Source organism: Cryptomeria japonica, chromosome 11, assembly GCF_030272615.1.
Source record: "Cryptomeria japonica chromosome 11, Sugi_1.0, whole genome shotgun sequence".
In the NCBI taxonomy this organism is placed as follows: Eukaryota; Viridiplantae; Streptophyta; class Pinopsida; order Cupressales; family Cupressaceae; genus Cryptomeria; species Cryptomeria japonica.
Genome location: NC_081415.1, coordinates 716,172,199 through 716,195,823, shown reverse-complemented (window position 1 = coordinate 716,195,823; position 23,625 = coordinate 716,172,199). Strand labels below are relative to the sequence as shown.

General features: G+C 37.6%; 1 protein-coding gene across 1 annotated transcript in view; it reads right to left on the bottom strand.

Moving 5' to 3' along the window:
* Positions 1–1,072: 1,072 nt before the first annotated feature.
* LOC131061307 (kinetochore protein NDC80 homolog) overlaps positions 1,073–23,625 on the bottom strand; it is a 166,884-nt gene continuing 144,331 nt past the window's right edge. The window contains exon 4 of the mRNA XM_057994920.2: positions 1,073–1,547. Coding sequence (XP_057850903.2) covers positions 1,338–1,547 — 210 coding nt within the window. The 3' untranslated portion in view covers positions 1,073–1,337. The remainder of the gene's footprint in view (positions 1,548–23,625) is intronic.

Genomic DNA, 23,625 nt, shown 5'->3' with positions numbered 1-23,625 from the left:
AAGCATTCACATTGGCTCTCAAACTCACTTATCACAAAACTACAAGCCTCTTATGCTCCCTACCATACTCTTGAATTGCATGATGCATTTTGACCTAACCTCTCTCACACTCTAGCAATCCCTACAAGACAAAGTTGTGTCAAAATCCCAGCAAAGCAAGCAAAAAACAAATGGCTTTAAATTCTATATCCAATGAAAGCATTCACCTTGGTTCTTAAGCTCACTTATCACAACACTACAGACCTCTTATGCTCCCTATCATACTCTTGTGATTGCATGATGCATTTTGACCTAACCTCTCTCTCACTCTAGCAATCCCTACAAGCCAAAGTTGTGGCAAAAAACCAGCAAAGCAAGCAAAAATACATGGCTTTAAATTCTGAATGCAATGAAAGCATTCACCTTGGCTCTCAAACTCACTTATCACAACACTACAAGCCTCTTATGCTCCCTATCATACTCTTGTGATTGAATGATGCATTTTGACCTAACCTCTCTCTCACTCTAGCAATCCCTACAAGGCAAAGTTGTGGCAAAATACCAGCAAAGCAAGCAAAAACAAAGGGGGTTCCCTGTCGGAGATGGGGCGTGTGTGTGCAACACAACAGGTTGATGGGGTTTTTGGCTAGGCTTTGGACTGTGTACTGCTTGTTATGGCTTTATATCGTATATTTGTATGTTCTACTTCAAAATTTCTCAGACAAGGACTCCTTTATATTTCCCATACTAATCAACTATTAAAAAATAAAAGTGAATCTCCAAACAAAAATTAATATTACATCTAACATGAATATCAATCAAGAACCTCAATCCCAATAATCATTAAACAAAATACAAACAAAAGCACCCTTGGTAGTTATAATAGGAATACAATTAACTATCTAAGTTTGTGACCAACATTGACAGTGAAAACGAAATCTCAAAAGATAATTAACACTGATATGAATCCAAGACCTCGAGAACAAACAATTTTCAGACATATCTAGAAATCGATATTAAAACCAGTTCCATCAACAAAAATATAGATATACTTAGGAGTTTCATTGCTAATATTAAATCAGACTTAATGCAATTAGTTTTGTTCCTCATAATCGACAAGATTCTATCAATATTAACAAATTAGAATTTTTTCTCCTTGACTGAAAGGTGCAACAGGTGAAATGTCATAGGGAGGGTGAAGTATCCAAACTTGTTGAGAAGTAATAATTTCAGGCCAATTTTTCACCATACATGTAACTATCCAATCACATTTTTGGGCAATTAGGAAAATCATATAGCAAACATTATCGTGCTATGAAAATAGCAAAAGCATATACACCATTACATAGAGCACTAGTTTATTGTGAGCAATGATAGTTTTTCCAATTATAAATCCTTTTGACCTCCTGATCGGTTTCAGTTACAACAGTCTTGACAGAAGAACTTTTCATTACTACATATTCTTTGTGTTTTGAAACAATATCAATAAGTTGAAACAATTCCTTATGACGAACCTGAATTTCTTCATCATAGTGCTTAGTGACTTCTTCTAATTCTGATGTAGCTTTCTGCAGCAAAGAAAGACACGTGATTAAACTGTGTCAAAAAACTCAAAATTATGTAAGAATGGAGAGAAAATGGGGTTTCATGCCTGGTCCTACTAACAAAACAAAGAATTCAAAATCAAATAATTTAAAATCCTGAAATCTAATTTCCCCAATCAGACAACATTAGAAAATAGATGATTTTTCAACCATTTGCAAGCTGAAATGATGAACCAATGTCATATGTAGGTGCCAAACCCTACTCAAATCAATGCTGATCAGCAATATGCCAAAACTGTTAAACCCTTATCAAACGAAATACACAACCAAACTTACTACTCCCTACAAGCTAATATGAGTTTTGGAAACTCTCAAATAATGTAAAAGTGAAAATTTACTGATTATGACAGCTGGAAAGTATATGAATACTTCAACATAAACTATAAAATATTTATGAAGGCAGAACAAAGCCTTATGAAACTAATAACACTTAACAATATCTACAACAGCAAACAAATCAGAACTCAGGCACCAAACTGCTAACGTATTCCCCTGGCAAACATTCGACAGCAATATCCACTTGACAACAATATAGGAAGGCAATATTTATGATAACAACAGATCTGCTAACCATGTGATTTGAAAATAAATTTGAACACAATCTACTCACAATTCCGACTTATAAAAGTACAGAACAACTCATGAGGGACAGCGGCTGGAAATTATTGCAAATTGTGAAAGCTCTAAAAATCAGCGATTAAAACCCTGAAAATCAGCAAGGCTCCAACTGTATGGCAGCCCTAGGATGCAAAATGTTGGCTGGAAACACCAAAAAACAGCAGATCCAAAGTTTAAAATATCTCAGAAGAGCAATAAGTAACCCCAAACCATAGGTGCAAGTTGCAACATTAATTATAGCTGGAAACAATGATTAGCAGCCGGGCACAGCTATTATGAGGGCTGGAAACAAGGAATAAACAGCTGGAAACATCAAAGGAGATGATCCAATAGAGGTGCAGCTCTAAAATGTTAAACAACAGTAATAAATAATGAAAAATCAGTGGTTCAATATGGCCAAATGATTTGCTTGCAAATAATGAATCAACACAATTGTGATTCCCAGATGAAATCACCTCCAATGGGTAATCGGGTTCACTCCTCGAATCCAAATGTGGGAATCAAGAGAATTTTTGTCTGCCAAGTCTCCCACACCAAGGATTTTTGTCTTTAAATGCTTCAAACTACAATTTGGAAGCAAAAGTGATGAAAAACTCAAATGACTTGTTTTAAGCCATAGGACACCCTCTATTTCATTTTATTTTATTTTTATTTACCATTTCTCTCCATATATTAAAAAGTACTTCTAAATTTACATCAAAACGCAAACTTTTGTATTACATTTTGAACAAAATCTTAAGAAAACTTTTTATGTATCACATAGCATAATAATATTTAAGTTGCCCTTTTGAAAATATAGTACTTGGGCACCACTTAAAATATTATTACTTCCCTTATTTAATACCTTAGCCTACATAAACAATAGGCTATGGGTCCTCAGTTACTACCTTCAATTCTGAAAAGTGGACATAAAATGAAGAACTCGGGGCATATTTCAAACCATTTTAAAAAATGCAAAGGTCAAGCAGAACAAAATTAAAAGCTATAGAGCTGGAGAAAAAGACAGTTAAAGCTAAGCAGAAGAAGCGAAGCATGAAAAGCAAACAGAAACCCTAGCAGGCTTTTCATCCCTAATTTCTACAGTGGCACTAAATTATGGTGCTGCAAATGAGTCTCCAACATTCTTTCTCTGTTCTTTGCACAGAACATTATGAGCAAGAAAATAGTGGCAGAAAAGGACAAAACATGACTCAAACCTTCATGAGAATTAAATCGAAGTCCAAGCAAATGGGTGGTATAAAAAACAGTGAGCAAATAGATTATTTCATAGACATGGAGGTGACCGAAGAAAATGATGATTTAACAGGAAAGAAAACCTCAAAACAACAGCAATGAATGAAAATTCCATGGAGAACACAACGGCAAATAGAAGTGTTTGGAAAAGAAGAAATGATGCAAGAATCTTCAACAAAAGGACTGTTGATTCATTTTTTAGGACACCTCAAAAAAAGAATAAAATACAAGTATTCTATCCTCTCCTGAACAAAGAAACCTCATATGCTAAATGATGTGATCAAATGAGACAACTCCAAGGTTTACAATGTGAACAATCGACTTTAAATTGTGGATAGACTCGGTCTATAAAGTGATAGTGCTGGTAATCAAAAAGGGACTTGTGCTCTGAACACAGCTGGAACGTGGAATCTAAACTTTGAAAATAAAAGACAAAAGGATAAAGGGTTTAGAGAGTCTATGCTAACCCTACAAATATAAGAAATGATTATTGACTTGATGTCACCAAACCAAGCTCTGCTTCGCCATGAGGAAAGAACTACACAAAGATGGTGCAATCTCCTAAGGATAAGCGAATGATTTTCATATCACGTATGCACACCAACATCATGAACAATGAGCATAAAGCAATTGAAGTTAAGCTTTTAGAAAAGTTCAGTCTAATCATGTACTACAATTTGCAATCAACAAATTCCAAGCGGTATGAACATTAGGCTTCACCATTCATCAACAATAAGATCCTCCATTCAACTAATCAACATCTAAAACTTGACAAGTAAAGACCATGCACAATGTTGAAATAACACCATATCTCCAATGAAAGTAGTATGCTTATTCCATCAAGCCTTGGCAACAATCTCCTTTCCTCCTACTTTGGCTATCAACTGTCTACTACTGCACTATTATCTATTAACCTTTACAAATGGGAGATTTGAGCCTTACATAGAGGTCTCATTACAATTCAATGGCCCAAATTAACTCAAGATCAATGGACAAAATTTAACCATGCAAGTTGAAACCCTGATTAGGGTTAGTTACAACTAACTCCATTCTGGCCAATGAGAAAATTACAATACATGGGACGCATGTACCTCTTTGAATGCCAACCAATAAGACAATAGGTCAGGTATGTTGAACAATTTCCGATACAATGCCATGTGTCACTTGTTCCTTCACTGAATGAATCAGGTTCACTGAACTTGGACTTGCTATCATGGCATAACCTGATTAGTTTGATGATGATTGGCGCCAACTCAACATCCCTATCTTGTAGACCATCACAGAGAAGTGTGTGTTAAGGATGTAGCCTCATTCGGATTGAAGCAAGCAATATATATATATATATATATATATATATATATATATATATATATATATATATATATATATATATATATATATATATATATATATATATATATATATATATATATATATATATACATATTTATCACATTATATATTGATTAATAGTAACACTAACATGTTACCGATTGCCTACGGCAAATTAATCCCGATGACTGTCGAAGTCAAAATACATATATAGTGACTGTCATCGTTGCATTATCCGATGACAGTCGAAGTATTAGTAAACCTGATAATAAGTGAACACCGTAAATAAGCTAATGCATAACTAATAAACATAACGGTGAACGATGACTGAAGGCATACGAAGAGCCATGTTCACGTATAAGCCACGTAGAAGTCATGCCCCTACGTAGACATGACCCTTCACCCCTCTACTTATACAATGACATCGACACTTGCTAGATATTATATCAAATACAGTGGCAATATCACGATCCAGCAAGCAGTCGGTGATTTTCATAAAAGATTAATTGACAGAGTTATATATGTATATACATCGGTGGTCAATATATTCATATCAGTGATCTCATCAAAAGTTTGTTCTTACTATATATTGTTAGACTATTGTTTTCTCTATCTCTAATCTAAATTCCTTAACATGGTATCAGAGCCAAGTTGGTAGAGAAATAAATAAAAAAATAGTGATATCTTTTTTAAAAGATTCAGACTTGCATTCAGAATCAAAGGAAGAACAATCATGGTGAACAGTGTTAGAGTGGAGGATAGACTCGAAGGCGCATCCAACTTTGTCTCATGGAGAATTTGAATAATAGCAATTCTTCAAGAACTCAAACTAGATGCATACATAGAAGAAGATACTAAGATGCCCGAAGACGAACCAAAGAAAACAACCTGGAAAAGACACAACAACAAGGCTAAGAAAATAATAATTGATGTTGTTAAAGATCACATTCTTCCAACCATTTCAAAACTAACTACAGCTTATGATATGTTCAAGACCATTCAAAATTCATATGAAATAAATAATGCAAGCAGATTGCTCACTTTAAAACAGCAATTAATGCATATCTACATGAACAAAGGAGAAACAATCACATCCTATTTCATGAGGATTTCAGAGTTGAAAGACAAATTGTCAACTATTGGAAATAATGTAGATGATATGGAGCTATCTCTAATAGCACTTAAGGGATTACCATCCAGTTGGGAATCCTTTATTCAAGGCATTACTGCTCAACCGACACTACCGAAATTCGATCACTCAAGAATGATTGCACTAAAGAAGAATCTTGACTAATTACAAGAGGGATGGGTCCACACAAAGAGGGAGAAATTCAAGCACTACATGCTAATACAAGCAACAAAGGGAAGAAAAGGAAGTTCAAACGGAAGAGAGGAAATAATCACAAAAGCAGAGACTTCTCCAAGATTCAATGCTATAGGTGTGATAAATTTGGACACACTCACAGATTCTGCCCAGAAAGAAAGAAAGCTCAAGCAACCATAGCTGAATTCAAAAAAGTAGAGAATCCTCTATTTTTCTTAGCCTTATCAAGCGAACTACTAAACTCAAACAAACATATGTGGATAATCGATAGTGGAGCATCACGACACATAACCGGATTTAGAGATCAATTCGAAACCTTTGAAGGGCACTCAACTGAAGAAGTTACTACCTGTCCAGTGAAAGGAATTGGGACCTACTCAATTCAATTAAGAACAGGAGTTACATTACAATTGAAAGATGTTCTTTTTGTACCAGGTATCAAAAGGAATTTGGTCTCTATTTCAAGACTAGCTGATTAAGGATATCGTGTCACCTTCCATGAAGATAAAGTTCAACTTTGGCCTAAAAAATTCTAACATAAAGAATGCTATTCCTATAGGATCTAGAGATGGTAGTTTATACAAACTATGTAATACTCAAAAACAAGCACTAAATCATGAAGTATCAAACTCTAATGAAATTTGGCATAGAAGATTAGGACATCTTCATTTTAATGCCCTACCTTCTATAGGAAAGATTACCACAGGATTACCCAATCTAAAATCTGATCATGTTGGAACTTGTAAAGGATGTGCTCTAGGGAAGAACTCAAAAGGGTCCTTTCCCTCAAGTGAACACAAATCAAAAGTTGTACTAGAACTTGTCCACACTGATTTGTCTGGTCCAATGTCATTACCATCACTAGGGGGATTTTTGTATTACGTGATATTTGTTGATGATTACTCTAGGAAAACTTGGATCTAATTCATAAAACTCAAAGAATCAAATGAAGTGTTATTGAAATTCAAAGAATTTAAAGCCTTAAAGGAAAATCAAACTGGGAAGAAAATAAAGACTCTAAGATCAAATAATGGAGGTGCAGTCCTGTTGGGATTAAGAGAGAGTGTACAGTACCTTATAATCCTCAACAAAATGGAGTTGCAGAAAGGAAAAACAAAACCATCATCGAAGCCACTAAAGCCATGATGCATGATCAAAATCTACATTATCTCACTCTGGGCTGAAGCCTCAAATACAGTTGTGTACATTCAAAACAAATGCCCTCATTCAATCCTAGAGATTATAACTGTTGTCCTCATTTTTGTTTACAAAAATGAAGGACCATTACATAAAAATTTTATGAAAAAATGAAAAAAATTACTCTATGACACATTTATCGAGGCAAAATTTCAACTAGTCCTTGGACTGGCTTAATCCTCAGTCCATCCTCCAACTACGTTTCGAATTTCGTTGAATTCTGGGTTCATTTGCTACGTCTTTCCTTCAATTTCGGGTTTTAAAATCCCGACTGCAGGTGGAGAATTTTCTTCAAACTGCAAGTTTTAATGATATCCATTGTTTTGGTCTTTGTAGGGGAATTTTTGGCTTATTACATGTGCACTTTTATTAAAAGATGAATACTTGTAATTTGTTTTAAATTTCTCTTTGTTGTTTTTATTATTTTTATTGTTTTTTGGCTTTGTTTAGTTAAAATAGAGATTTTTTGGCTAAATTACAAGTAAACTTGTAGTTCTCTCCAAAAACCCCTAATTTAATGGTTTTTACATGTAATAGGAATTTTAGATCCCCATTACATGTGTGCAAGCAAATTCTAACTTGTTGTAGAGATTTTATTTCACCTTTACAAGTAATTCGTACTTACACATCTCTCTCCAAAACCCGATTTTGCCTAGAAATGAAATAAAGTGACAATTTTAAACTTGCAGCTTGTTCCAAAAAACCCGATTTTGGCTTTGTAAGTGAAAAAGTGAAAAATAAAACTTGCTATTTGGCTAAAAAAACCTGATTTTGCCTAAACATGAGGAAAAAGTGAAATTAAACTTGTCTCTGTCTCTAAGAAACCCGATTTTCACTTACCTATGCAAATTCGAACTTGTCATATCTTCCAAAAAACCCAATTTTCAGTTGGAAGCAAATTTGTGGAAATTTTCAATCGATTTTTGTGGAGATCTTCTAGGAAGGAGAGGCGTTTTGGTTTCCACCCTATTCTTATGCATTTGAAACCACTTATCATGCCATTTGGGGTTTGCATTTACTGGTTTTTTGCTCCAAATCAGCAACCACGTGTTTCCAAAATGCCACATTTTGGGGGATTAAAACTTCATGAAGCTGCAATCTCCTAGTTCGTTTTTACCTCTCTCACCGAGGCGTGGAGTTTGTCATAAGTTTTCAGCCATTCAAGAAGCATTTGTTGCCACGTTTTTTTCCACATGACCCTCCTTTGGCTGCGTATTGGAAGGATTTAATGCAATTTCTTCATCTCCTCCTTGGGCGTTTGGCTTTGATATTTTCATACATGGTGTTTCCCTGAGGATTTGGCCATATTTTCTTGCATCTATAACCACGTTTTTGCAACTAAAAACTTTTTTTCAAAAACGTGGCAAGGGTTTGGGGATTGCGGTTTGCTTCTATTTATTGGATATTCTTCTTCATTCCAAGTTTGATTGCATTTTTGGAGAAGTGTTTTCAGTTTGAAGAAAGGTATGTTCTCTTTCCTTTCTTTCCTTCATTTTATTATTTTCTTGTTTTCTTAGTTGCATTTTTGGAAATATGTTGTTCTCCCCCAAAAATCGGTTTTTGTGAGAGAAATCTTCCCCTTGGTATGCTATTTTTTAATTGCATTGTTCTTCCCTAAATTCCCTCTTTATTTGTATTCGGGATTTTTAATCCCGATTACAAGTTCGCTGGAAATTCTTGTTCTTCCCTTACAGTTAAGGAATTTAACCATTTTAGGTTAAAATGCCAAGTTGAAAAGATGTGAAATACCCCTCCCTTTCAAATTCAGGTTTTAAAAACCGGATTACATGTTGAAGAGTTCTTCCCATTTTCATGAAAATGACATTCCCGGATTTTCCCATTTCTATCCATTCATGTTTCCCATATCCGTATTTTCCATTTCCATTATTTTCCGCAAGTCAAAATCTTATTTTCCATCCATTTCTCCATTTGCAATTTTACAAGTGTACTTGCATTCGGGTTTTAAAACCCTGATTGCATGTATGTTCTTTCCAACTTGTATACTTGCGAAAATTTCCCTAAGATCCGAAATTGGTCAAAGTCAAGATTTTCCCATTTCCATATATTTCCCCTCTTCCTCTCACAAAATCGTGAAGTTCAAGAATCGAAGTTTTTCCCATTTGAAGAAGGAAGAATGATATTTGCAGTTGACTATGATGTTGCCTTAACTCTTTTAAGTCTTCATCACAGTATTCAAGTTCACAATCAATGTCAGATTTGTCGGCATCTCCAACTTCAAAGAAGATGAAATACAAATATGACAAATATCAAAACGAGGTTGCACCTTCCCAAGTTTCTTCCCCTTTGGATCGTATCAGAGATACGGAAATAGGGCACGTGGATATGTCGGAATTTATTAATAGGGTGGAAGATCCACAAGATAATAACATGCAGCGGCTGTTGGACAGCCATATCCACCATGCATCATCTTTCCCGGTGGCTGCCCTAGAACCTGAATTTATTCTTGCCTGTGCCCATCATTTTGATAAAGAGACAAGAGTTATCAAAAATGATGATGGCGAAGCTATAATTCGTCTCGATGCAAATACAATCGAGAAGGTTTTTAGAATACCTCCTGCACCTGTTTATATGGAAATCTCCAAAGAAAGTGCAACAGAGTATTACGTGAAGAGGGAAAAAGATTGCAAACGACACATCAATAGGTGGATCCAAGAGCCACGAGCCTCCTTCTCAAGGTGGGCGAAGTTGTACCGCTGTGATTTGAAATGGGAGATAGGAGACACCATAACTCTTCTCAGCAGGATGATGGACCTTGAGCATTCCAATGTCTTTGAGCCATGGATGTACCAGTTCATCATGTTCATAAGTCAATCTCATCATATTTCATGGGGAGAAGTCATCAACGATGCCTTGTGCGAACAACTTGCAGCAGTTCCTACCACCATGACCTTCTTCATGAATTCATATTTGGTATATTTGGCAACATCACTTAGACATTTTCCAGGTCTTTCTACCAAGGGTGATCGCTCACTTATACAAGTTTGGGAGTATTATGACCAGTTGTCGTTGAGACCCAGCAGACTGCATTTCAGAAGAGTCCAAGATGCATTCTTTGGATATTTCAAGTCTCAATTTGACAGAACTCTTAGAAACAAGAGAGTATCAGATGAGGCATGGGAAAAGGTGTGTGAGTATGGATGTTTGTTTCTGCAGTTTCCCACCTTCACCTATATGAGAATTGGATGCTATGGCGATCAGCCATATATGTTTCCCAGATGCCCAACTGATAAGATCATTCTTATGGAGTTGGGAAGACAGATCATGGTTGTCCACACTTTTCAGTCTGCTAGACACAAGGTTGGAATGGGGATCTCTACCACAAACCCATTGAAAATAGGCCGGTATTCCCTTGTCACATCTGTGAAAGCTAAGGCCATGGAGACTGAACTGCACGAAATCAAGCTCAAAAGGTTTAAACCTAGAGCTGATTTTGATTACAGGGGTATGAAGGAGAAGATCAAGAAATCCTTTGTGCATGTGCATCGCATTGAGGACATCTGGGTAGATCTCCGCATAGAAGCCAAAGTTCTGAAGATGGATTACTGTAGGCTCACTGTTCAGCAAATTGTTGATTTGAACTTTGTGGATATCCCACAAGGGATGATTGATGATGGGCACATACTTGATCCTAAATACATTTCTCGGAGGGTTGAGGAAGCTCCACTTCCTTCGATCCAATGGTCGCACAAAGAGTGCATATCCATCCTAGAGAGATTTCAACCTATCTTAGCCAACACCAACGCATGGCTGAAAAGTAATGCTGTTAGACTTAAAAAAAATCAAGGTTGGAAAAGAAGATGATTCTACAGGACCTCTTGGACGTAAGTCTGAGATTCAAGTTGACAACAAGGAGGGTGCATCATCTTCGAGCACAAGGATCAAGTTGCGAGTCAGTCGTGCAGTAGTGCTTCCTTCTGAGGAGACGACAGTTCGTGGGAAGGAAAAATCACGATTCCATGTTCAGGTGATCAATTTGGATAATCCAGAAGAGGGGCAGCAATCTGATGATGCTCCCAAGTCTCCAGTTTCAGACTCGCCTCATGAGATCATTCCTCCAGTTTCCATTGAGACGCCTCTTTCTCCTCCTGATTTGCTTGTGGATGAGTCTCCTCAGAATGCTATTCCCATTTCAGCATACGAGCCATCTCTTGATCATCAACAAGAAAGTGTGTTGGAAGTTTCTGAGGATATTCCTACTTGCATCCAATTGTCAGAAATTGATACTTCCACTTCTGGTTTTGAAGAATTCATGAGGCAATCTTCTTGCCCATTGGTAACTGAGCAAACCGTGGTCACTGTCCAAACAGATATTCCTCCCAGGATGACCACGGTGATTCAAACAGAAACTACTTCTCCTTTGCCTACGGCTGCTACTGGAGGGGAGTTGATGACTTTGCCTCCATGGCTTAGTTCTTTTACCCCGAAAAGGAAGAAGCAAGAAATCTCACCTAATGCCTTCGACTATCAGCAACTGAAACAGTCCAGATCCAAAGTTGCTAAGAAGGTCAAGACTATCTCTAGAGTAACTGTTGACAGCAACAAGATGAAGGTAGCTGAAATTGTGGAACCTATTGCAAATAAGCCACTTGAAGAAATGTCAATTGCTGATTATAAGGTTACAAGGATAGAGTTGGGCAAACAAACGCATGAGGTCATTAAACATGATGCTCAGTTTTCTATTGCTTTGTTGGTATAAAGGTGTGATGAACTTCTAGCAAAGAAAGACAAGCTAGAAGAGGAAAACCGACAACTTATGGCAGCCGTTCATAAAATCACAAAACCTGCTGCTAAAGGGAGTAACTCCATAGGTTCTTCTGGTTCCCAAGAATCAATTCGTGGAGTGGAAAGGGCTGCTTAGAAGGTACAAGCATTGGATTCCTGGGTTGATCAGCTTCATGATCTATGTGCACAGGTAATGAAAGACATTTTTCAGATGATGTCTAAGTTGGAAACCATTGAGGAGAAACTGGGTAAGACTTCTGATACTTTCAAAAAGAATCTGGAAAGTGTTGAAGAAAGTTTGACAATCTGGCGTACCATGCCCCAACAACAGCTGAGTGTTTTGCAGCGGCATGCCATCATCTCTTCAAGGGTAATGTACTTGGAATCTAAAGAGCTCCTGGAAAACAAGGCCCTTGTTCTTAAATCCCTCATTGAGGAGATCGGTGATGCAAAGAGATTCCGGGGAGAAGTTTTCTGAGATATTATCTCACATTGTGAAAGGGCCTCTTGCAACACAGTAAGTCAGGATGGAGAGTTGATTCCAGAAGAAGTTCTTGTTGATTTACAGATGAGGATTCATAATGAATGGAGGAGCGAACAATTCTCGACTGCTTCAATTCAGATATTGATGAAACACCAAGCCTTTTTGCATGAAATCCAATCTATCCTGGATAAAAACAACTTTGCGCTCCTCCGATGTCATGACACTATTGTGAAGACCATGGTTGTTGCCAAGAACACCCATGAACCGAATTCCGAGGAACTACAAATGAACATCCAGAAGTTTAAAGAATTTGTGTCTTCACGTAATGCAACTTAAGTGTTTTTCAACACTTAGTTGTATTTTCCCGCTTTTGTAATCTTTAGTTGTAATTTTGTTTTGACAAGTTACATGTAAAACTATCTTTGTAAAATGCAAGTTACACATTACTTGCACTTTTGTAATTACATGTAAGGCAACTACAAGTTGTGTCCAATTAGGACTGTAGTTGGAATAAGTCTTAGTTAGTTATTGAAGTCTTAGTTAGTTATTGAATAAGTCTTGGTGGTTGAGAGAATCTCTCAAGTTAGTTAGGATCCTCCCACCTTTTTCTCAAGGCTCCTCTTCTATAAATACTTGAGGGGTCTATTGTAATCTTTATCTTTTGGAAAGCAAGCAAAAACTCTACCAAATTTACAGCAAAGAAGTCTTTGAGCTTTCATGTGTAAATTCAAGAATTGAAAAGAATAGAAGGAAATTGCTCAAGCTTTGAGTCTTTGTGCTACATTCTTGAGTTAGTGTTCTATATTATCTTTCTTGCAAGTGTTCCTAAAGAGCTTAATCACATCTGATTTGCAGTCTTTGTGCTGCAAGTAGTTGAGTTTAATATAGATTAAAATAAATATTTTGTTAAGAGAAGCTGCAAGTCTTTGTGCTTTCACTTGTTCTTAGGAGAATTTAGGAATAGATTTTGTGGGAAATAGGTGTGAGTCTTTGAACTTACACTACTTCTTATTGTTTTAAAGAAGAAAAGAATAGCGTTTTTTCTGTCTTTGAGCTGTCATAACTTGTTCTTTATAGCATTAGTATAGAAAAGGGTAGATAGGACTTCATATAATCAAGTCTTTGAGCTTGATATTGTCGTCCCGTCCCAAAGGAAGTGACGGAATTCTTTGCGCTTTCAAGAAACTTCATTTCCTTTCTCTCATTTCATTTGAAAGTGGTTACTGTTGTTTATATTCAATTGCTATCCTTTTCTGTGAAGAGAAAAGGATATTGTCTTTCTTGAAAGAAGAAAGATTGCTGTCCCATCCTGTTTTATTTTCAAAGTTGTAGTTAGATAGGGGGAGCCCTCCCTTAATTAGGAGAGTTTTTACTCATATGTTGTGGTTGAAACCACAATTTTGTATATTTCCCCAAGTGTACAAAATTTTCAACCAACAAATAACACCTGAAGAAGCCTTTACAAGGAATAAAACAGATTTAAGCCATCTAAGAATCTTTGGTTGCCACGTGTATATTCACGTTCCTAAAGAAAAGAGAACCAAACTAGAACCCTCCGGGAAGAAAGGCATATTTGTTGGCTACAGTGAAACCACTAAAGGATACAGAGTCTATATTCCAGGACGAAGATCTATTGAAATCAGTAGAGATGTCAAATTTGAAGAAGATGCTGCTTATAAACTCTCTGTAAGTGCAGAAGATGATCTAACCACAGAATCAGATGAAAATCTTACAATTGAGAATCAGAGGGAGAATAGCATAGAAAATCATGAACTTCAATCATCTAATTTTGAGAATGCTGAAAATCCTATGAACAAGAAAAGACCACTATGGGCAAGAAAGATGATTGAAGAAAATAATGTGGAACCTGATGAAATCTTCAAAGAGAATAAAAAAACAAGAAGTCAATCATGCTATGTTGCACTCATGATCGAGCTTACAAAATCTGGACCATCAAATGTTGAAGAGGGTTTAACATGTCAAGCTTGGAAAGATGCAATGATTGAGGAATACCAATCGATCTTAAAAAATGATGTCTGGGACATTGTACCTAGACGAAAAGACAAATCAGTTGTCTCATCAAAGTGGTTATTCAAAATCAAATATGCACCAGATGGTAGTATTGAAAAACACAAAGCCAGATTCGTTGCCAGGGGGTTTTCTCAAAAGGTTGGAATTGATTACGAAGAGACATTTGCTCCTGTTGCCCAATATACTTTTGTAAGAACCATCAATACCATTGCAACATCCAAAAGGTGGAAGATACATCAAATGGACGTAAAGACCGCATTTTTGAATGGTGTTATTAAGGAAGAAGTATATATAGAACAACCTGAAGGCTTTGCTACACATGATAGAAATCTCTATGTATGTAGACTGAAAAAAGCTCTCTACGGCCTTAAGCAAGCTACCAAGGCATGGTACGAAAGGATAGATAGTTATCTGCCCAAACTAGGATATTCCAAAAATGAAGTAGATTCTAACATATACTTCAAAATATCGGATGGTGACATGTTACTACTTGTTCTCTATGTTGATGACTTGTTGATAACAGGAGAAGATCACCTCATTGCAAAATGCAAACAAGATCTTGTGGATGAATTCGATATGAAGGATCTAGGTCTACTACACCATTTTCTAGGTCTAGAAGTATGGCAAAAAGAGAATTATATTTTCCTAAATCAAGGAAAATACACCACTGATATCCTGACCAAATTTGGTATGATAGATTGTAAACCTCTATCCATTCCAATGGAAACAAATCTTCATAAGCTCAAAAGTGAAACAGTATATTCAGAACCTACAGATCCTACATACTATAGACAAATTATTGGATCTCTTATGTACCTGGTAAACACTCGCCCTGATATTTGTTAGGCTACTAATGTGTTAGATCATTTCATGTGCGAACCTAAGAAGATTCACCTAATGGCTGCTAACCATATTCTAAGATACTTGCGTGGTACTATTGGACTTGGCCTAAAGTATAAAAATGTTGAGATACAACTCCAAGGGTATTCTGATTCCGACTAGGCAGGCAGTTCCATTGATCGTAAAAGTACAATGGTGTGTTGTTTTAGTCTTGGATCGTCTATGATATCCTGGTTTAGCAGAAAACAATCAGCAGTTTCTCAAAGTTCCACTGAAGCCAAATATATGGCTGCCTCCATGGGAGCTCATGAAGCAGTATGGTTAAGGAAATTGCTAGTTGGACTATTTGGGAAGCCCCTGAACCCCACTGTGATTCACTGTGATAATCAAAGTTGCATCAAACTTTCTATAAATCTAGTTTTTCATAATAGATCCAAGCATATAGAAATCCCTTGCCATTACATAAGAGATATGGTAGACAGAGATATTATCAAATTGACCTACATCAACACTGAAGAGCAAAGTGCCAACATATTCACCAAACCTCTTGCAAAGTTGAAAGTGGAGTACTTTAGAGGTAAACTTGGTATGACTAAATTATAATTGAAATTTCTAATATTAATCTTAATCATATGTAATTTGATATATTCATGAATATCTTGGATGCAATATTGCATGTATGTGTTATGTCATGAGAGGTGACGATCTTTCATGTGATGTAAGTGTAAGATCACTATTGTAAGGTGACGAACTTCACAATAGCTTGATCTGTTATCAAGATTGACTACATTAAGTTGTTGTCCCGGAATGTGCCGGAAATCTTGATACTAAATTTGTTATGTTGAGTTATCGATTTGTGTCATTAAGTGTTGTTCTGAAATGTGTCGGAAATTATGATAACAATCATATCATGATTGACTACATTAAATTGCTGTCCCGAAATGTGCCGGATGTCATGATACTAAAATTATTGCACCTGTGATAATGACAATGTTATAGTTGTCACTAGGATCAAGGTTGTTATCTAATAAGACTTCATGTAGTTGTTGTCCCAGAGTGTTGGATATTAGATAATCCATATCTCTCTGAGATATGAAGTATTTCACTGGTAAGCATTACTGAGTGAATGTATATGATCATGTCAGATGAATATGTATATCTAGAATGCTGTTCCTTAAACTTAATTATGAAATTCAATCCTCTTTTGCTAAGAGGGAGTGTTAAGGATGTAGCCTCATTCGGATTGAAGCAAGCAATATATATATCAATATTTATCACATTATATATTGATTAATAGTAACACAAACATGTTACCGATTGCCTACAGCAGATTAATCACAATGACTGTTGAAGTCGAAATACATATATAGTGACTGTCATCATTGCATTATCCGATGACAATCGAAGTATTAGTAAACCCGATAATAATTGAACACCGTAAATAAGTTAATGCATAACTAATAAACATAACGGTGAACAATGACTAAAGGCATACGAAGAGCCATGTTCACGTAGGGTCATGACTCTACGTGGCATAAGCCACGTAGAAGTCATGCCCCTATGTGGACATGACCCTTCACCCCTCTACTTATACAGTGACATCGACACTTGTTGGATACGATATCAATAACAATGGCAATATCACGATCCAGCAAGCAGTCAGTGATTTTCATAAAAGATTAATTGACAGAGTTATATATATATACATTGGTGGTCAATATATTCATATCAATGATCTCATCAAAAGTTTGTTCTTACTATATATTGTTAGACTATTGTTTTCTCCATCTCTGATCTAAATTCCTTAACAATATGGTGGTGATGAGCATCCTTGAACTCTTATGTATGTGAACTTGGGATATTGGATGAACCAGGATCCATACTTTACTAATTCCTTAGCTTGCTGAGATAGTCTTTGATGCAAGCCAGCTTGCAATGTCCTGACTATGTGCATGGAGAAGGCATCATTCACTCTCCTAAAGTATGGCTTGTTGTGGAAGTGCAGTTTTGGATAGCACTCACACACCCTTATCTCTCTTTCGCTTCCAACTAGACCTATGTATGTTACTCCTTTATATCCATAAGCCCTTGCAAGTGAGTAGACTATGTCGGAACTCATATAGAATTGCTTGGTGCACTCTAGCCTCCTCAACTATTGATCAAAATTATTTCTTATGATCCTTGCCCAATTGACTATCTCTTCATCTGATGTCACTGGTTCTACATAGTAAAACATCCAAGTCTCAAAATAAGATGCTTGAACACTTCCCATGATTCAGTTAAGCAATGTGATCAAGTTGCCATACTCCTCCTTGAAGTCCACTCGGTCGAGCTTATTAGGCATCATAGAGAGGGATCTAGCCTTTGATATTCAATATTTGTTGATGATGCCCAAGCATTTATCCAGATCGTCGTCATAAATCATCTATGTGTTAGGACCCAGAGGCAACTGAGAGGGGGGGTGAATGAGTTGTCTATTAATTTCAACCCAAATATAACTTAACCAAACTTAATGCATAATACCGGTAAACCAAACTTAATGCCAGTTGACAGTTTAACAGTTAATAACAGTACTGGTAAAGTTTAATGCATGAAACAAAAAGACAAATAACATCCTGTTGTGACCTTTTTCACACATCGCCCCATTGCAAATAGGGACCCTCTCTTTTCCTGCTTTCTAGGGTTTTTGCTAGCGCCCGTGACCTTTTGCTTCAATTTTACCAAGCCTTGCTCAGTTTCGAACAGTTCAAGCCCTGACGGTTGAAAGTTCGTTTTTGCAAATCATGTGATTCCAGAGTACAAACACCTTCAAAGCGCTTAGGGACGCCAAAGGAGAAAGATCGCAATCGATTTGGACGAATTTGAACAACTTTCTATTTTTAGAAAGTTTGCTTTTTTGCTTTTTCCTATTTTTTAGGAAGTTTCGCTTTTGGCATTTCTAGCCCAATCCCCGATATGTCTATTTTTAGAAAGTCCTCTTTTTGGCTTTTTCGGAATGGGTACTCAAGGTCTGCACCACCACCATTGACCTGCCTCGACCGGGATCCGAAATTTCCAAGTTCCGACCTAAAAAAGCCAAATCCCTACATTTTAGGGGGCGTGATGCCTCAGATGATCCACCTAAGCATGGATTTCAAATTTCAAGTTAATCTGGTTAAATTAGATTAAACTGTGAAATTTTGAAATTTCTCTGAAAATTCTTCTAAGTCTGTGTCATGTCCCCACTCTAGCTCAGTCTAGCAGAGACATGTGAGTCAGCTTATTATGGGGTCTTGTAGGCTGACAGGGTTGGACAGAGACCCGGTTTGGTTATTCAGTGTTGGAGACTTGGTGTTCTAGCAGTTATTGATCAGTTGGGAGACATTCCTTGTTTTTAGGAGGCAGTTCCTACTTTTTAGGAGGTTTGATCATGCCCAAGGTTGGGTCTCCATGAGATGCCTCTTTGGGTTCAGTTTCAAAGAGATTGGGCTTGTTTCCTAAATTTTAGGAGCATCCCTAGATTTTAGGGATGAGACTACCAGTGAATCCTTGATTTCCGACTTCAGTCACAGACAGGTGACAGGATGATTTTAGGGTTTGTAATGTCAGTTGGGCATTTTGTGGCTATTTGGGTTATATTTTTAATATTTCCTAAGTTAGCGTTTAATAATTAAATAAGGCTAAGTTGTTAGCCATTTTGGAGTAATAAGGGGATTTTTGGCCTCATCTGGATGCGCATCCTATTGTGTGATAGCTCGTTGGAAAGATCTTGAAATTCTTTAAATCTTTCTCTTTGGTCTCAGGGCAATTCAGTGAGCGGATTTCTGTCTATGGGGAAAAAGGTCATTTTCTAGTAACATGACCACTTTAAAATAAGAAATTATAACATTTCCACTAGACCACGCCACTTGGAGACAATTAGGGTTCGATTTGCAATTGAGAGGGGTTATAAGGGGATAGGAGCTTCATTCTATGAGGATCTTTTGCATATTTGACAACTTGTATGAATTTGCTCTGGAGAGCGATTTCTAGACTGGGACGCAAACCCCAGGATTAGGATTGGCTGGGACGTAGCCCTCAGCAATCTTTGGCACCGGACTTATAAGGCATTGTGCGTGGTGATTAAGGACAGAGGCATCAATTCTCAGTAGGGTTTCAGCGTAGCCTACCATCTTTCCAGTGGAGACGTGGTTCATTGCAGCTGGAGGAATGCCATTTGCAGCAAATACACCATGTGGTGTATAGGGTATTGCTTGTATTCACTTCCAGTGTATGTGGGGTTGGAGAACATTCTTCATCTTCCAGTTTGACTTCGAATTTGTATGAGAGCTTGGGAAATACATTGGATTCATTGTTTGGCTTTGTAATTCAGACAAATCTGCCTGGTACGATTTGCAATAATTCTGACTTTTGTTGTATACCTCATTTATTTCAGTATTGCTTCATATTTGCTGTTATCTATTCCTTCTTATGCTATAAAACAATCAAAACACAAAAACAAACAACCCTTTCTGCACTTCTATCTAGTTCTGTAAGAAAAACTTAAATAAACAGGAAAACAAAATTAAAAATAAAAAATTACAGCAGGTTAACAGCAAAGATCTATCGAACTTATAAACCAAATTAGAAAATTTTGGAAGATATTTTTCAAACTTGGAAACATGACAAACGCTTTACAAAAGGATTGAAGATGGAATTAGAAGTATGATTTGGAAGATCTTAAGGGTTTCTACTTGAGGATTTAACCTTGCCTACAAATACTTCATTATTAACTTCATTATTACACCAACAATTTCAAAATTACTAAGGAAAGCTTAGTAAATTAGTTCAGTTCAAAGATCATCTGGACAAAGATTTTGACATTTTTGGAAGTTGGATAACTTTTTGGATTAAAAGTTTCGCAGATTTTTGGAGAAAGACAGCCAATACGAGGAAAGATTATTTAAACTTTACTGAATTTTCTGAGTGTTCTTAAGAGAATTTCCAGCCCTACTTCTGCCCATTCGAAGGTGAAACCAAATTCATGATGCAGATTTATGGATTTTTTCTGAATATTTTCAAGAACTTGAGAAATATTTTTTTCAAAATTTTTGGAAAAAAAAATCTTTTTTTTGGTTAAGTGTGAATTTTTTTTGAAAGTTTTAACACTTGGTGGCGACAACAACCAGCCTCAAGACTGAGGGTTTTGAGGTGAAAATTCTATTTTTATGGCTAAGTATGAGAGTGAAAAATGGAAAATTTTCCAACACTTAGCCATTTCGCGGCCCCGTTATTTTTTTCGAAATTTTGCGAAATATTTTCTAACTTAAAATTTTCGTTGTTATCCGCAGGTCCTAGATACTATGAAATTCCAGGTGGATAAAGATGCTCCTCCAAAGTCGAGGATGGCTTCAAAATGGAAGAACGTCAGCGACACCAACCTCGAACACATCAATCTGAGGGAATTCAAGAAGCGAATGTTTGGTCTAGACAACCTCATGCCTACCACCATTGTGCGAAAGATGATGACGAGCGGTATTGTACATGCTGCTGACTTCTTTCCCACCATGCAGTGTAATGAACTAGTGGTCGAGTGTGCCAAACATTACAACCCCATCAGCAAGGACATTGTTGCACCTGATGGAAGGATACCGACGAACATCAGTGATGAGGCCATCAGAGAGGCCTTCAGGATCCCGGAGTATCACAACACAGTGTATATGGCAAAGGATGAAGCAGACAGTCTGTATCAAGACCACCTGGAAGAATTTGACGCCATAGTTAACCATTCCTGGCTAGACAAGCCAAGGAAGGGCGCCTCCAAACTTCAAAGGAAGAGCCTAGTGCGAGCATACTTCAAGGAAGACATCGGAGACATGATAGTCTTGCTCAACAGAATAATGGGAAGCCCTCAGAGAGATCCATTCGAACCCTAGATGTATTATTTCATTAATGAAATAATCAATGGAGTAAAGACGATAGATAGACTGGGCCAGGATGATTAGCGAGAACCTAGACAGCCAAATGAGGAACCTAGAGGCGAATAGAACTTTCTTCATGAGTTCTTACTTGTTCTATTCCTTGGCCAGGATCTACAGGTACAGAGGTCTCACTTGTAGAGGAGAAGTAGGGAGCAAGGAAAACCAGTTTCCAATATATGATTGCTATCCTCAACTCCACATGGAAGCGAAATTCCATTACAAAAGAGTGAATGATACTTTCCTTATGCACATCACTCAGACATTGCAAAGCGGGCTGCACCAGAGACTCTCTCAAGAGTCTATGGACTTCATCAGTCGGTTTGGATGTTGGTACATCCAATACCCGAAGTTCACTTACCTCCGAATCCAGGGATTCTCCGGACCTCCATACAAGCTTCCAACTTACCCTACCAACCGAGTGGTGTTGCTCGAGGTTGTGAGACAATTGGAGGAGTATATAGTGATTCAAAGGGATAGGCAAAAGAAGGCAGGGACGTCTTCACTTACAATAGGCAATGGGTTGGAAACATGTCCGTCATCCCAAGCTTCTGCGACCGCTGAGAAGGAGCTAGCTTGGTATCCCCTCTATCAATACAAGACAAGAAGGAATTTTGATCCATTCCACAGGATAAAGAAGATCAAAGGAGCGACAATTGAGCACAGACCAGACCTAGAAGACTACTGGGCTAACGCAACCGATAGCTTCGAGATCAGGAAGAGATTCTGGTCAAGGATTCCTTTGAGCATGGTGAGAGCAACAGAAGTATTCAAAGTTGCCGATCAAATGGAAGAAAGCTTAGAGCTTCATCAGTCGGGCTTCGAAAAGATGAAAAGCGAACCCCTAGTTTTGATAGATTGGACAGAGGGGGAGAAATCAGATCTAGCAGACCTCATGAGGTCGGTGGTTGAGTACTCAAGGTGGTGGACGTCTGAAAAGACAAAGCAGTTGAAAGCCAAAGGTGTGACCCTGACCTACGAATCAATGGGAGTAGATGATACGCTATCCATAGATCCTTGTACCTCTACTGGTGACGCCCGAAATCCAGAAAGTGTTGGATCTCGAAAGAGGAAGGAGTTAGCGGCGAGCTCAATGAAAATCACAGGGAAGAAGATCATAGGAGAAAGAAGGGAGTCCAGCAAAGGCCAATCTATTATAAGTGCCACTTCTATCATGCCTGATCAGAATGCAGCTAAAGAACGGGAGTTGAATATCTGCGTAGTTGATGATTAAGGGAAAATGCCTTCTCCTTCAGTTGAAGAAGTAATGAAGGAAGCTGTCCAAAGCCCAGATAGAGAGCGAATGGAAACAACTACAGTCTTCTTGGATAGCATAGCAGCAAACCCAAGAGAGGCAAATGATGAGTTTGACCATAATACTGTCGAGGAATCAACTGTCCTGGATTGGCTAAGGGAAAGAATAAAGACAAAGGTCCCCAAGGAGACCTGTTCCGAAGAGGTCACTGTAGCATTTCTGGAGAGGGTGAATGAGCCCACTATAACCAAGCCACCCAAGCTCACCAGAAAGTTTTCCTTAATTCAAAGAGACAGTGCAGGGTTCAGGACAGTCCAAATAGCGATGCCCAAAGAAGGAAAGACTAGGGACAATGTCGCCGCAGATGATTACAAGGTCACTACCATAGAGCTGGGTAAGCCCACCCAGGACCAAGAGGTCCAGTATTTTGACGACTCTTGCAATGTTCTAAAGGCAAGTCTAGCCCATGAAAAGGAAAAGAGGAAGAAGGTCGAAGAGGAGAACCAGCAGTGGAGAAGGTATGTTCTCCATCTTACCAGACCACTTGACCACGAGATCCTAGTTACTCCGCCACAGCCTCTTCAACAGGGACCAATGAAAGATTATGATGATATGAAGGGCTCATACACTCAAGCAAAGGTATGGATTTCAGACGCTTCGGCATGTGCTGACACATTAGTAGAGAACTTGGTATCAGCACATGACTCGGCCTTTTCCCTGATCAATCGTATCCAGGATCTACCCATCAATTGGGAGGATCTGACTGAAATTCAAGATGAAGTACTTACACACCTGAAGGTTATCCGAGGCTTGTTCAAGAGAAGCCTAGTGGAAGCAAGTATCATACAGACCGAAGACAGGTACGACTTTAGCACATGGTACTATGCCTTGGTCACTCGGATTGAAGTTCTAAAGAAATCCGAAACCAAGTGCTTAGAGACAGAGGGAAGTGTTAGAGAGATCCTAGGCAAGGTATTCCATGTGACGTCAGAGATCTGGAAGAAGGAAAGCCTAAGGGAGAAGCATCTGCAAGCAAAAAACCTAAGAGC